General features: G+C 37.7%; 1 protein-coding gene across 2 annotated transcripts in view; it reads right to left on the bottom strand.

Annotated features, from left to right (window-relative positions):
* The window catches only part of abca3b (ATP-binding cassette, sub-family A (ABC1), member 3b), a 64224-nt gene that overhangs the window by 22585 nt on the left and 25483 nt on the right, over positions 1–16156 (bottom strand). For both annotated transcript variants that reach the window (XM_051713270.1, XM_051713269.1), the window contains exons 8-12: positions 16000–16120; positions 6838–7011; positions 6555–6736; positions 553–699; positions 251–380 (exon numbers count right to left, since the gene is read on the bottom strand). In XM_051713270.1, coding sequence (XP_051569230.1) covers positions 251–380; positions 553–699; positions 6555–6736; positions 6838–7011; positions 16000–16120 — 754 coding nt within the window. The remainder of the gene's footprint in view (positions 1–250; positions 381–552; positions 700–6554; positions 6737–6837; positions 7012–15999; positions 16121–16156) is intronic.

Here is a 16156-nt window from a genome sequence, read left to right as displayed (position 1 = left end):
AGTATTTGTGTAATTTAAAGGGACATTGCATTAACCCAAGTCCAATCAGCTGGGCCCAGTACATTCCAAGTCATTGAGGGTGTGCATATTCTAGTGTAGGTAAAGCTACTTTAAAACTGCGACTGACAATTCATAGTGTATCAACTACAGTCAAGCTTTTGATATATAACATGAAAAAACATCTGCTAAGAACTCAAATGTAACGTGAAAAAACATCTGCGAAGGACTCAAATACTCCAGTGTCTCTTACCTGTCAGCATAGATAGGGTGGTGGTCTTGCCTGCACCGTTGTGACCCAGTAAGATGGTGATCTGGTTTTCAAACATGTTGAGTGTTAAATCCCTCACTGCCTCCTTGGTCTTATTCCCCACTCTGAACACCTGTGACAGAATGATTCACATGTTTACCTTCTCAACGGGTTCTAGAGTTAGTCCATGTCTCGGTCACACTGACCTTATGCTAACGGTCCACACACAGAGTCTACCATCTCTCCGCTATGAATCTAATTATAATAATATTAAAGTTCGTTCACACTCGCAGTTCCTACAGTACCTTTGCCAGGTGTTTGATCTTCACCCCTGAAACCAGTCCAGCTGGCTCTTCTTCAATGAACTTGCCCTTTAGCACCTTCTCAGCATCCTCCTCTTCCTCCTTCTCCTTCAGCAGGGCCACACGAGGACTGCTGCACCAGTATGAAGGCTGAGAGCAGATGGAGAGGGCAAAAATTTAACATTTGCATTGTATGACTCCAGCCAGGTCTCCTAAGCAACCAAATTGGCCCGGTTGCTAGGGAGGGTAGAGTCACATGGGGTAACCTCCTCATGGTCGCTATAATGTGGTTCATTCTCGGTGGGGCGCGTGGTGAGTTGAGCGCAGATGCTGAGGTGGATGACGTGAAGCATCCACACGCGCTATGTCTCCGTGGCAACGCGCTCAACAAGCCACATGATAAGATGCGCGGGTTGATGGTCTCAGACACGGAGGCAACTGAGATTCGTCCTCCGCCACCCGGATTGAGGCGAATCACTACGCGACCACGAGGACTTAAAAGCGCATTGGGAATTGGGCATTCCAAATTGGGTGAAAAAGGAAAAATAAAAAATTTAAAAAAAGACATTAAAAATTAAATCCACACAAAACAATCACTTGAATACACCTGTACTATGATGACATTTTTTCAATTTTGAGTTCAAAGTAATGTTGATCTTTTTTCAGGGGGTGTCACTTTTTCAAAGTGGTGCAACCATCCACAGACACAAAAAAAGTCACTCATTAAAAGCTGAAATTCTTGAAAAATGAAATGTTGACAAGTAGTTTGGAATTATCTTAAATCTTATTATTTCTTAAATAAAATATGATTAATATTTGAAAAATGTTTGTCCACCAAAATAAAAGTCAGATGGTTTAGCCGATATGTAGGTAGCCCTTCTGTTTTAGTGTAAAAAATAAAGTCACTCATGAACTAGACATGAATGTGTGAAGCTTTAAAAATATATATCAGATATTTTGACATTTATATATATATATATATAAGTTTTTTCAGGTTACTCATTTGACTTGAACGAAATGTGCTTTTTAATATATATATATATATATATATATATATATATATATATATAAAAAGCACATTTCGTTCAAGTCAAATGGAGTAACCCTGAAAAAACTTTCTGATATTTGTGAAACATATTTGGTAACAACTTACAATAAGGTTGTATTAGTTAAAATTAGTTAACATGAACTAATAATGAACAATACTTCAATAATTTTATTAACCTTGTTTGGTAACACTTTAAAGTTCTATTTGTTAGCTATTGCGATATAAATAACATTAACTAAAAATTATATTTTCATAAATTAACATTAACCAAGATTAATAAAGTCTGTAAAAATATACTGTTTGTTGTTAAACCATGATACCAAATGCATGTATTAATGTTAACAAATAGAACCTTATTGTAAAGTTATCAAATATTTTTTACCTTGAAAAATATGTTTAAAAAAACAAAAAACATTATTTAAAATGATAATTAAGTTGTAAACACTCAAATGTATTCAAATTGCAAGGAAAGTATTTACATTTTACTTTACCTTTTACTTGATGATTGCATTACTTCACATTTATATATAGATAATAAATGTCCAGATTTTGCTGTTTCAGAAGGAAATTGTCGCTTTAATTCACCAAAGTGGCATTCAACTGATCACAAAGTATATTCAGGACATTACTGATGTAAAAAACAGCACCATCACTATTTGAAAAAAGTCATTTTTGATCAAATCTAGACAGCAGCCATCACTCCAACACCTTATCCTTGAGTAATCATGATAAATTGTTAATTTGGTACTAGAAAATCACTTGCCATTATATCAAACAGTTGAAAGATATTTGGTTCATTAAATGAAGCTTAACATTGTCTTTGTGTTTGTTTTTGAGTTGCCACAGTATGCAATAGACTGGCATGTCTTAATGTCAATATTAGGTCAAAAATGGCAAAAAAGAAACAGCTTTCTCTAGAAACTCATCAGTCAATCATTGTTTTGAGGAATGAAGGCTATACAATGCTTGAAATTGCCAAAAAAACTGAAGATTTCATACAAAGGTGAACACTACAGTCTTCAAAGACAAAGGACAACTGGCACTAACAAGGACAGAAAGAGATGTGGAAGACCAGATGTACAACTAAACAAGAGGATAAGTACATCAGAGTCTCTAGTTTGAGAAATAGACGCCTCACATGTCCTCAGCTGACAGCTTCATTGAATTCTACCCGCTCAACACCAGTTTCATGTACAACAGTAAAGAGAAGACTCAGGGGTGCAGGCCTTATGAGAAGAATTGCAAAGAAAAAGCCACTTTTGAAACAGAAAAACAAAAAGAAAAGGTTAGAGTGGGCAAAGAAACACAGACATTGGACAACAGATAATTGGAAAAGAGTGTTATGGATCTTAACCCCATTGAGCTTTTGTGGGATCAGCTAGACTGTAAGGTGCATGAGAAGTGCCCGACAAGACAGTCACATCTATGGCAAGTGCTACAGGAAGTGTGGGGTGAAATGTCACCTGAGTATCTGGACAAACTGACAGCTAGAATGTCAAGGATCTGCAAAGCTGTCATTGCTGCACATGGAGGATTTTTTGATGAGAACTCTTTCAAGTAGTTTAAGAAGTTCATATCAGCATTTTTTTCAAATTATAATAGTAATTTTTCATGTTATTAATGTCCTGACTATACATTGTGATCAGTTGAATGCCACTTTGGTGAATAAAAGCACCAATTTCTTTCCACAAGAGCAAAATCTGTACATTATTCCAGACTTTTGGCTGCCAGTGTATATATATATATATATATATATATATATATATATATATATATATATATATATATATATATATGTACTGTATGTATAACTGTATATTTGTATATATTTTACGAAACCAACAAAAAGCCTTGTCGTTTTAAAGATGCTCTGACCCAGTCATCTGGCCATAACAATTTGGCCCTTGTTAAAGTCACTCAGGTATTTACTCCTGCCCATTTCTCCTGCATTCAACACACTGACTACGAGAACTGATTGTTCACTTACTATCTAATCTACCCAGACCTTGACATGTGGCCTTGTTAGGAGATGATCAATGTAATTCGCTTCACCTGTGAGTGGTCATAATGCTTTGGTTCATCAGTGTATACTGTACATTACAGCACCTGTCCTTTGAGTTTAACATGACACATCAAAAATCGCAGTCATGCTGCTGATGAATTGTCTCATGACTTTACCACCACATTAGTTTCAGAATGCATGACAAAATATGCAATATAGAGCTTCCAGTAAGTGTTTAAAGATTTATTTCACAAAAATGAACATTCTGTCACCATTAACTTTCATTGTATGAAAAAAATGATGCAATTAATGTGAATGGTAACATTTCCTTCTGTGTCCCACAGAATAAAGAAAGTCAGGTTTGCAACAACATGAGGATGAGTAAAATGATGACAGAATTGTCATTTTTTGTTGAACTATCCCTGTAACACTTCAGTCCAAACTTAAAAGCATTGTGGGAAAGGTGCCAGACAGCCAGACACCAATAACTGAAAAGTGTGACATTAGAGGCCATAGTACCACAACACCTTCACTCCAGCATGATTTCTATTGTCGCCCCACTGATGAGCTAGTCTGCGAATAAACAATTGATGCAGCACACACAAAAAAAAAAGCTTTACGCAAATCTTGTCGGCATTCTCTGTGCCTTTCTTCTCCACACCCGACAGTAAATCTTTTCAGTCTGGAGATAAGTTTATGTGCGCATTTCCTGTGCTTGTAAATGCTGTCTTGTTGACATAAGCAAGCTTTTCCTGCCAAGACCGAATGCTTCCCGTCTTTCAAGGGTCCACTGGTCAGGAGAGCAGCAGCTAAGAGACATTCTCTAGATGCAATCGTGTTGGTCCTCACTCTTAAAACTTCCCTTTGGTGAACCGCTGGCCTCTTGTGTACAAGTTCACAAGGAGCTTATTTTGAGTTTCGCAAGCACAAAGCCTTGTGATGCGCATGAGGAAATGTAGTCATCAAAACTTATTTAATTAAGGAAATAATCAATGCATTATCTACAGGCTGAGTGCAGAAGAAAGTATCAACACTTTCATGTTTAGAAATATCAAGTGGTTGAGAAAACCTTACTGTTCTGTAGGAGTCTCACATAGCTACGCTTTTGACTGTCGGTGTAAAAGAACCACTCCAGAGCAGAACAGTCTAGAACTAGAAGTAAAAATCCCATAGGGGAACTGATTACTAACAATAATTTATAAACCTTCAAAGACAGACGTACCATGAGCTCTGAGGATGTTAATCGATGGTATACTGTATGTTTTTGTTGAAGCTATCAGTCTATGTTATTTCAACAAATATCATGTTTAATAGTGGAACTCCTGGTGAAGAACTACACTACCCATAATCCTGAAGGGAAACAATCCACCAATCAGAGGATTGCAGCGAACAAAGCACACCGAAAGAGCTATGCAGCGACCGCCTACTTCCAAAATACTTCATTTCTTAATATTTTGCAACACAATTTATATATTGTTTCTGTCCTTATAATCAATTATCTTTTAATTATATTTTTCCATTGTTTTTAATTCGATTACCTCAGTCGCAATGCTTGATGGGATTGTAGGTCATTCCCTCATTAAAGACATTAAAGTGATAGTTCACCCAAAAATGAAAATTCTCCCATCATTTACTCACACTCATGACATGCCAGATGTGTGTGACTTTCTGTCTTCCGCAGAACACAAATGATAATTTTTAGAAGAACATTTCAGCTCTGTGGGTCCATACAATGCAAGTGAATGGTGGCCGATATTTTGACGCTCCAAAAAGCACATAAAGGCATCATAAATGTAATGCATACCACTCCCATATCTTCAGAAGTGAACTGATAAGTGTGGGTGAGAAACAGATCAATACGTACGTCCTTTTTTGCTAGAAATTCTTCTCCTTGCCCAGTAGGGGGCATTATGCATTAAGAATGTGAATCACCAATAACACAAGAAGAAGAAGGTGAAAGTGAAAATTAAAGTGGAGATTGACTGAGCTGAGCATTTATAGTAAAAAAGGACTTAAATATTGATCTGTTTCTCACCCACACCCATCATATCACTTCTGAAGACATAGATTTAAACACTGGAGTCGTATGGATCATGACGCTTTTATGTGCTTTTGGAGCTTCACAATTTTGTCACCGATTCACTTACATTGTATGGAACTACAGAGCTGAGATATTCTTCGATTTTCAACTACTTTTTTATTCAAATCAATGTTTGTAATGTTGTGATTAACCACGGAGCTGGTTGGTTTGGTTCATGTCTTCAAACTCCCAATGAAAAAAAAAATGAAAAAAAATAAATAAATAAATACTTCCGGAACCAAAACGCCTGAAAAAGTGGGCGGGCACTATTGCGCTCTATTAGTCCTAAAACATACACTATGCAAGTAAGTGTGCACAAATAAAAACTTCTATCTACGCAAGCTTGATTTCACATCAAAGTGCTCCGAAATGTGTCAGAACGCAATTCATAATGCAACGCGGCATCGAATTTTCAACGCTGACACAAGGGGCGCTATGGCGTGCATTAGCGTAAAATACATTCTATAGTTTTCTTTTTCGGGGGAGGACAGAATCTCATTGAGCAAGTAAGTAGTCTAGCAAGTGAACTTTTGACATGTTTATAGCCAGCTACCTGAATAATAACATCCAGTTTAGTGACACAAGCTTTTGAAGGTAACTCTATCGCCCCCTTGAGTACTGAGGTTTGAACTGCAAAAGTGATGCAAGAACGCATGCCAAGTATGTGATACGGGACTCGCATGTGTTAGCAATGCATTGGCCAAGCATTTGCGTCTGTTTTTGTGTACTTGTGTCAAGTTGTATCAAAAACTCCTTAAAATCCTTAAAACTGCATTAAGCCAACCAATCCGCCTGCAACTGGCAATTTTATCCAGTTCTCACAATTTTTGTGTACAATATGACTAGTACACAATGTATACGTAGGTAACACGTACCAGAATGAAGAAGTACCATGGAAGAGGGACTCCATACTCTCCAGGAAACACAGCCTCCACGTACCAGGCAACAAGGCCGTACAGTAAGGCATCCAACAGCAGGAGACCAAGCACCTGAGCCATGGAGAAGTCATCGTCCACGGTTACGGACTCAAACATATTATGCCACTGGATCCCAGTACCTAAGGACAATATGGGACATGATTGTCAACCTCCTTTTTCACAAAAGCGAGGCTTAAAAAAAGGATTTCTGGAGCATGACAGCATAAAAAAATTCTTCGACCTTTGCCCTCGAACATGCCAATGAGCTGTGCTCCCATAGCCATGGCCACGTTTGATATGAGGCAGGCGGACACTTTCTGTGCATGTGACAGCAGGTCGTAGCGAGGCGACAGGAACATATATGGTAGGTAACTGATGAAGTAGATGAAGCCGCCTGCTGCCGCCGCCACATTCGCTACAGGAGGGAAGGAAAGGAATAGTTGTTTACATTTTCATCTGAATTGTACATAAATGACTTAAACATCGGCATCTTTACAGGTGAATCGTTAAAAAGCTGTCAAGAAGACCTGTCAGGAACGGGTCATATTTCACCCCAGAATTGAAAAGACAGAAATAAGAAATACATTTTAGTTTAGATTTTATACATTGTGACATTATTTTCATGACTGTTAAACACATTTCCCTCTCATATTTTGATTACTGTAAAGAATTCTGATGTTAACTTCTGCTTTTTTTTTTTGTACTTCTTATTAATCTTCTTATTAATTTTTCAATTACAGTAATACAGAAATGTTTATTATATTACAGTTAGCAAAATCTGTAATACCAAAAATTACAGCGATGAAAATTACAGTGATGAGAATCAGATTGTTTTGCATTATGGCAATGATACAAAACAATCTGAAAATCAATGCATAGTGACAAAATACAGAAATGTATTGCTAACATTTTTTTTTTTATTTCAATAAAAAAATGAATCGCTGAAGTAATGGAAATGAGAAGTATTCATATTGTGTCAATCAAAATTGGGGGCAAATTTGCCGCTAATTTGCATTGCCATAATATGAAAAATAAAAATCACATTTCCCTTATTGCAATGAGTTTGATTAACAGTTTGATTTTCAATTTGAAATAAGATAAGGAGAAACGAAAATGAATTTGTCTTTTTTTTTTTTCTTTGAGACGTGGGTAGAAAATGGATAAACAGCTTGAATATATGATTTGCTCATGTGGGTGGGCATGAAACGCCCCTTTCCACTGATCGGCTGCTCAAATTATTTTGCAACTACATATTATCTCTCTCTGATCAAACAACCGGAATAAAGGGGGCCTGGGTAGCTCAGTGGTAAAAGACGCTGGCTACCACCCCTGGAGTTTGCTAGTTCGCTAGTTCGAATCCCAGGCTTGCTGAGTGACTCCAGCCAGATCTCCTAAGCAACCAAATTGGCCCGGTTGCTAGGGAGGGTAGAGTCACATGGGGTAACCTCCTCGTGGTCGCTATAATGTGGTTCGTTCTCGGTGGAGCACGTGGTGAGTTGAGCGCAGATGCCACAGTGGATGGCGTGAAGCCTCCATACGCGCTATGTCTCCGTAGCAACAAACCATGTGATAAGATGCGCAGATTGATGGTCTCAGACACCATCAATCTCTGGTCTCTGCGTGGCAGAGAATTATAAGTTGTCAGTTTTAGAAATAGCCTATTGATGTCCATCGCATCTGCACACAAAATTACCCCTTAGTCTTCATCTTAGTTTTATTTAGCTGTCAGCTATCAACATCTCTCAAAGTGTGTGAAATGGGTGCAGTATGCGCACTGTAGCTTATGTTTTTTCCAAAGTTACATTTATTAAGCGTTACAATTACTCCTGGTCTCCCTACAGCAAATTCTTTTGGAGTGATTTGAATTTTGATAAACGTTCTGAATAATTTAACAAAAACCCTTAAATTATAAAAAAGAAAATAATAATAATAAGGACTTGGATTTAAACCAAATATAGGCTATTTATTACTCCAAATGTAACTTCTATGTGGGAAAATGTTGTGCTTATAGATTAAAGACCAAGAGAGGAGCATTTTTATGATGAAAGTAATTTGGTTGATCATTTTTGTATTGTTTGCATCAAAGTCGAACTCACGTGTCAATCAAATCAAGCTCTGAAACAACAGTACCACCTTGAGAAACAAATAGCATGTAGCCTATGATATACACGCATAACATGCAAGTGAAATTCTCCATTGAGACGCAGATAATTGATGATGACTCATTTGTATATGCTCTAAGCATGAAAAAACTCAAAAATAATAGAACAATAAGCAAAACAATAGATGTGCTGTGATAGTAAACTTACATAAATACGAAATAATGTGATTTAATATCAATATAGCATGATGAAATATGATTAATGGAAACGCAAATATATTAGGCCTACTACACTATCTCGGGTCGCATGCAACCCTAAACAATTTTTGTAAAACAAAGAACGTGGTTATAAAAGAATGTATATTTTGCAGTTGCATTTTAAAGTTACACTATTCATAACAGATAGATTGAGGAATACTGAAGAGTTGGGGGGCATTACTGAAAAAAATGTAATAAAATTGTGAGGTAGTGGGGGTGGAATGATGTCCCGGGTCGCTAACGATCTGAGGTATGCATTTAAGGGATAAAACGGCTCACAAGTTTGGTGGATACTAAGAGATATTATAATTGCAGTCACTACAATGTAAATGCATCCACTCCGCACTGTGGGTTGTGTTTGCACAGCTTCGCCACACTCACACATGTTGATAGCTGACAGCTAAATAAAACTAAGATGAAGACTAAGGGGTAATTTTGTGTGCAGATGCGAGGGACATCAGTAGGCTATTTCTAAAACTGACAACTTATAGTTCTCTGCCAAGCGTAGATTGCTGTACTCATGTCTACACAGAAGAAAGCTGGCATGGCCACGGACCCGTCTAGTCCCAGCTCTGACTAGTACGATTTGTGTCACAGGCACTCCTTAGTCCGGTTGTTTGATGAGAGAGAGAGATAATATGTAGTTGCAATATCATTTGAGCAGCCTGAGAATCCGTACAACTGTAATAGCGGTGGACTTTTCTTCTGTCGCATGGCGTGGGCTGACAAATCAGTGGAAAGGGGCATTTCATGCCCACCCACATGTGTAAATAAAATATTCAAGTCGTTTATCCATTTTCTACCCACTACTCAAAAAAATAAAAATCAAGCCAAATTCTTGTTTTTCCAGGGGTTTTTTCTTCTCGTTTCTCCTCAATCAAACTACTCAAAACATACACAGACTGAAAGTATTATTTATTTGTTCATTCCTCATTATTTAAGTCTTAGTATTATTGAACAATGGTAGTATTTGTTATACTGTCTTTAATTTACACTGAATAGTATTACAATTACAGTAATTATATTAAAATAATACAGTCAAAATTAGAGAATCTAATGAGAATCACCAACTTCAAATCAAAACTCCAAAAAGAAAAACATCTGGATGAATTACAGTGAACATTTGGGAGGGAAAATTATTTTTATTTTTTTATTTCAGGGTACATTGTGACCTGGACATGTGATTCACAATGAGTGCTATCAAGAATATTATGAGCAATGCTTCCTGTAAAAGGTGCAAGGGTCTTCAAGACACACAGTCACACACACACACACACTTGAATCTCCTTCCCCACAACCACAAAAGAGGGGATGAGACCGAGGTGACGGGAGAATAGTGTGGCACTGCTGTTCGACAAATGGACCAAAATGACACACTGTGCTATTTTTACAATCACATCTCAAAGGGACAAAGAGATGCAGAGAAGCTCTTTAGACTCAACAGTATGTCATTTGGCATTTGAATGGGCTGAACTGGCAGAGCAGGACGTGTTGATTAAGGCCCATTTTCAGCCTCTATAAACCTGACAGAGGACAAATCTCTACGGGTTTAAAAATAAAAGAGGATGTTGAGGCAGAGCGTTACAATCTCAGACATGTGGTCGTGCTGTGCGGTAAAGACACAGAGGGAAAAAAAATAGACAACCTTGTTCTGAATCATATACAGTTGCCCCCCAAAATAAGTATTTGGACACTTAAGATACACTTAATATGTATGAATGTCTTGACATTATGTCCACTTCCAAACTATGGCTTTCAAAATATGGTAAGTCATCATATAAGTCTTTTTGAAATAAGTCAAAAATTTGACAACTGGCCTACTATCATCATTACAATAAAAAGTGATAAATGAGTGTGTGTCTTTCAAAATGCCCGAGCATTAAGTTTCAAAGTTACATTTATAAATTCTGGATTTACATTTATATACTCAGACTTATAACATAATAATGCATTCAGTTTCATTTTTATATTCAGATTTACACCTTGGAGAGAGACGCACAGAGAATATTTTCTGCTGCAAGAGTTATTCTATCTCTTGGTCCCAGCTTTACATTTGTTGTTATGTTAAAGTGAGTAGTGTAACAATCTTGTCATTTGCAGTGGTGTACTGCTTATACTCCTCTTGAAAAACTTGACAGCTGAATATGCAATTTCTACACTAGTTTTATTACACCAGCTTTATTTTGTGTAACCCATTTAAGTTGCTTATGTTGTGGGATTCTTTAGTAGGGAGGTGGACGCCATTTACTTTGATAGATTCTGTATTCTCCTGTTTATTTATTTTCCCCACCCTCTAGGAAGAATGTTTTTTGTTTGTTATTTTGGCCGATTCCACCCCTGAAGTCTATGTCTGTTTATCCCACTGTTTTCTTTAATAAATGTGTTATATTTTTGCCATATCACGTGCTGATGTAATTTGTGGTTGCTCTGGGACCTGGAGACAGGATCACTCTTGCACTCTCTCCAAAACATCTGTTACCCACCTTCCCATACTCCTAGACCAAGGAAGGTGTGCCGTAACAATATATCTACACCGATCAGCCGCAACATTAAAACCACCTGCTTATATTGTGTAGGTCCCCCTCATGATGCCAAATATTATCTGAGTTACCGTAGACTTTGTCAGTTCGAACCAGTCCGGCCATTTTCTGTTGATTTCTCTCATCAACAAGGCATTTACATCTGCAGAACTGCCGCTCACTGGATGTTTTTTGGCACCATTCGGAGTAAATTCTAGAGATGGTTTTGTGTGAAAATCCCAGAAGATCAGCAGTTACAGAAATACTCAAACCAGCCCAACTGGCACCAACAATCATGCCACGGTCCAAATCACTGAGATCACATTTTTTCCCCATTCTGATGGTTGATGTGAACATTAACTGAAGCTCCTGACCCGTATCGGTGTGATTTTATGCACTGCAGCCACACGACTGCCTGATTAGATAATCGCATGGATGATTGTTGGTGCCAGATGGGGCTGGTTTGAGTATTTCTGTACAATGTTTGAAACTGCCAAAAAACTGAAGATTTCCTACAAAGGTGTATAATACAGCCTTCAAAGACAAAGGACAACTGGCTCTAACAAGGACAGATAGAGATGTAGAAGGCCAGATGTACAACTAAACAAGAGGATAAGTACATCAGAGTCTCTAGTTTGAGAAACAGACGCCTCACATGTCCTCAGCTGACAGCTTCATTGAATTCTACCCGCTCAACACCAGTTTCATGTACAACAGTAAAGAGAAGACTCAGGGGTGCAGGCCTTATGGGAAGAATTGCAAAGAAAAAGCCACTTTTGAAACAGAAAAACAAAAAGAAAAGGTTAGAGTGGGCAAAGAAACACAGACATTGGACAACAGATAATTGAAAAAGAGTGTTATGGATCTTAACCACATTGAGATTTTGTGGGATCAGCTAGACTGTAAGGTGCGTGAGAAGTGCCCGACAAGACAGCCACATCTATGGCAAGAGCTACAGGAAGTGTGGGGTGAAATGTCACCTGAGTATCTGGACAAACTGACAGCTAGAATGTCAAGGATCTGTTAAGCTGTCATTGCTGCACGTGGAGGATTTTTTGATGAGAAATCTTTGAAGTAGTTTAAGAAGTTCTGAACATTTTGTTCAAATTGTAATAGTAATTGTTCATGTTATTAATGTCCTGACTATACATTGTGATCAGTTGAATGCCACTTTGGTGAATAAAAGTACCAATTTCTTTCCATAAGAGCAAAATCTGTACATTATTCCAAACTTTTGGCCACCAGAGTATATACTGATATATATACTGTATATATATACACACACACACACCTGTATATTTATATAAAATATATGTAATATTTGCTTGTAATAAACTGCTTAAGTTTTGGAGCTTGACTGCTAAGGTCACTCTCCACTTTCATTGCATTGAAAAAAGCAGCGTCAAACAGTCTCCAAAACTTCTGCTTTTGTATCCCATGGAAGAAACAAATATCCTACGGGTTTGGAACATGAAGATGCAGAAATGATGACCGAATTCTCTCTTTAGAATGAACTATTCTTTTAACTTAAAACCTTTCTCTTGTGGCAAAAGTACCTGAACGACAGGGAACTTGTGTGGAAAAATGTGACCAACTCCTTTGCAAGAAAATGACCCATTCTCAAATCAGTAGCTATCATAATGAGTCACTTACAAACACAATACCACAATAAATCTTCATGGCATGGGGGGTTTATACACTGACGCATGTTTAATTTGCTATTCTTGCTTCCCATCAGGAGTGAACTCTTAAAGTTGCCACGTAGCTTAATAACAAATATGTGGAGGTCCACAAAAGCTCCCATCAAATGCAACAAAGTCCAAAATCACTAAAAGGGTCACTTTTCTTGTGAGGCCATTGTAGTAACCTAGTGGTTTTCTCCACTGGTGGTTACCTGCTTTTATGAACGGGCGTTTGTGGTAATCTAAGGTTTTTGTCTGGATGAGAAAAGAAAGAAGTACAGCAGGTTAGAGACAATGGAGAACTGATTTTCAAAAGCTTTGTGAGAGTGGTTTTGCAATGGAACATATGAAGGTAACAATCAGGAGAGAGAATATCTTATTTTGTCTTTGTTGCTCACAGAAAAAAGACCTGATGAAACAGCTGTATGAGTGTGCACGAATCAGGACTACAAGAAACAATTTGTGGTCATTACATAAAGCACGTAATGACCATTATACTGGAGTTTTGCAGTTTAACGACATAAAAGCTGGTCCATACTGCAGATTATTCTGGCCAAGAATCCAGTGTAGTCAATTTCACAGAGTTAACTAAGAAAACAATGCAGAATATTCAGTTGTGCTTGTGTATACCTAGTTTACTTGCAACTAATTACGTTTACATGTGTAATTATAATCAAGCTACAATACGGCATCACTTGAGAGTAGAATCTTTTTTTGGATGTCATTTCCATTTCTTGTTGAAAGAGATGGCAAAAACCATCCCCACTTGCCATCCCTTTAGATCAATTGTGTCAAATATTACTTACATAGAATTAATCATCCAAGTAAAATGTTTTTATTCTGTACATTTGACAAATAACAGACTTTAAATGACGGCGATTAGCCGATCAGAATTAGATTTCAACGTATTTGGGGTTGCCAGATATCAAGAGAGGAAATCCCCCAATCATATTCTGCCAGTGCTATGCTTTATTTGTACAATCTGGCAGCCATGAGCGTGTAATCTCTCTCTCTCTAGTGCAAAAAGGTGCCAATGTTTTCAAACAGGTTTGTAGGAGATTAGCTACGGGTTGACGTGTCAGTCCCAGTGTTCACATGAAACTTGCATCAATGAAGGTAATGGACGTTTCCAACGTTTTGCGCACCTTTAAAAATGGCCAACAGTTCTAGGAAATACATGTTTATAACTAGAAAAACAAAATCAGGTTTTCGTCCAAAAAATGCTTTTGTGTGTAAAAACTCATTTCTTACACCACTGTTTAAGCATCATTCATCGAAACAGCTCAAACTTCCATTACTAGTTCTGTTATTGGAGAAGAAAGATTTGTGTGTGTCGCAGTGAGCGAGAGAAATCACGATCTTGACGTAAATTCATAAAAATAAAAAAACAACATCATAAAACATAGATCAACCATTTACTGCCATAATCATTTATTTATTTACAACATGTTCCATCAGTCAATACACTATTTTTATGCTTTACACAGAAGTCCCTGTAACATTTACATAGTAAAACTGTGGTGAAAAATCGAAGCTGGAGTGCACCTTTCTAATTATGGTATGGGGTGTTGCGATGAAATAAGAATTGTATGGCAATAATATGAATTATATGAAAACAATACAGATTGCGAGGCCGCCTGTGATCTTTGCGTGAATTAATTATTGTTTTAGGCCGACTAAAATCGTAATTTTAAAGTGCATGTTGACGTACTAATTGGCTCAATCAAAACTCGGAATATCTTTCAAAGATTTAACGTCATTAACATGGCAAACATGGGCAAATTCATTGATTGGTTAATCTTCAAAAACCTTCATTTTATCAACCCGGTATCTTGTAAACACAGCTTTGTTTTCAGGCGGACTGATAATAAACAGTGTGCACAGTAAAAGTTACTAATAAACAGTAACTCATGGGGATGTGTTAAGATCCAAGAATTTTGGTTGAGGGTTCAGAGCTTTATGTGTGACCTAGTGGACACTCAGTTTTCATTTTGCCCCAGACTGTGTATTTTGGGTGTTGGGGCGGACCTGAATATGGGTGATGGATATATGGAGAGCTGGGTCCTGACCGGTGTGACGATTGGCAGGCGGGTAATCCTCAGGGGATGGAGGTCGACTGATGCGCTCTCATTTCGTGAGTGGTGAGCCGAGTTGGGCGCATTTGAGATGGCATGTAGAAGGCTAGGCAACCTGGATATGTACATCAGGAAATGGGGCAGCTATTTAGCCTTTTTGGAAGGCTCTCGGGGAGGGGCATTTATGTTTCTAAATATTTTCTGCTGTTTTATTGTCTATTTGTGAGTCTTTGTCAGTTGGATTTTGACCACTGGGGTGCTTGTTTGTGTCGGGTGGGGGTGGGGTTAATGTTCGGGGGGATTTAGCATTTTCTGTTGTGTCTATTTGAATTGCTGCATGGAATCAATAAAAAATTGTTAATAACAAAAAAATAAAAAATAAACAGTAACTCTTGATTTGGGTAATTTACACTTACTGGGTGAACAGGTTTCTTTTAGTTCGCTTAAAATTATGACGAAATGCACTGATGTTTCCGTTCTGCAAAAGGGTTCATTGGTGATATTTCGTGCACACCCCTGAAAATCTTGACCTAGGAGAACTCGGCTAGTCGAAGACAGTTCAAACTAATGGGTGTGGTTTTGACGAGGCATTCCTTATTTATTTTCCTTAGCATTTTTAATCGATTCGATCACCTAGGGTGCTATATTTTGTTCAGGAGAAAAAGTTCAGCTTCTTCCACAGTATAAATTAGGCTTTATGCTATTAAGACACTCGGCTCTATAATACAAGAAGAAATAATACTCTGATGGAGCAGATCTGGAACTCACCTCTGGAGAAGAACACGCTGATCATGAAGCTGAAGTTGATGGTGGACACAGCAAACACCAGCAGGAAGACAAACACCAGTGTGGGGTCACTGTACGTCAAAACCGCTCCATTGGGACTCATCTGTTAACACAAAAAAACACTTATTGTTTTATTTAC

This window comes from Myxocyprinus asiaticus, chromosome 13, assembly GCF_019703515.2.
Source record: "Myxocyprinus asiaticus isolate MX2 ecotype Aquarium Trade chromosome 13, UBuf_Myxa_2, whole genome shotgun sequence".
NCBI lineage: Eukaryota > Metazoa > Chordata > Actinopteri > Cypriniformes > Catostomidae > Myxocyprinus > Myxocyprinus asiaticus.
The sequence above is the reverse complement of the archived record's forward strand: the minus strand, read 5'-3'. Positions and strand labels throughout refer to the sequence as shown.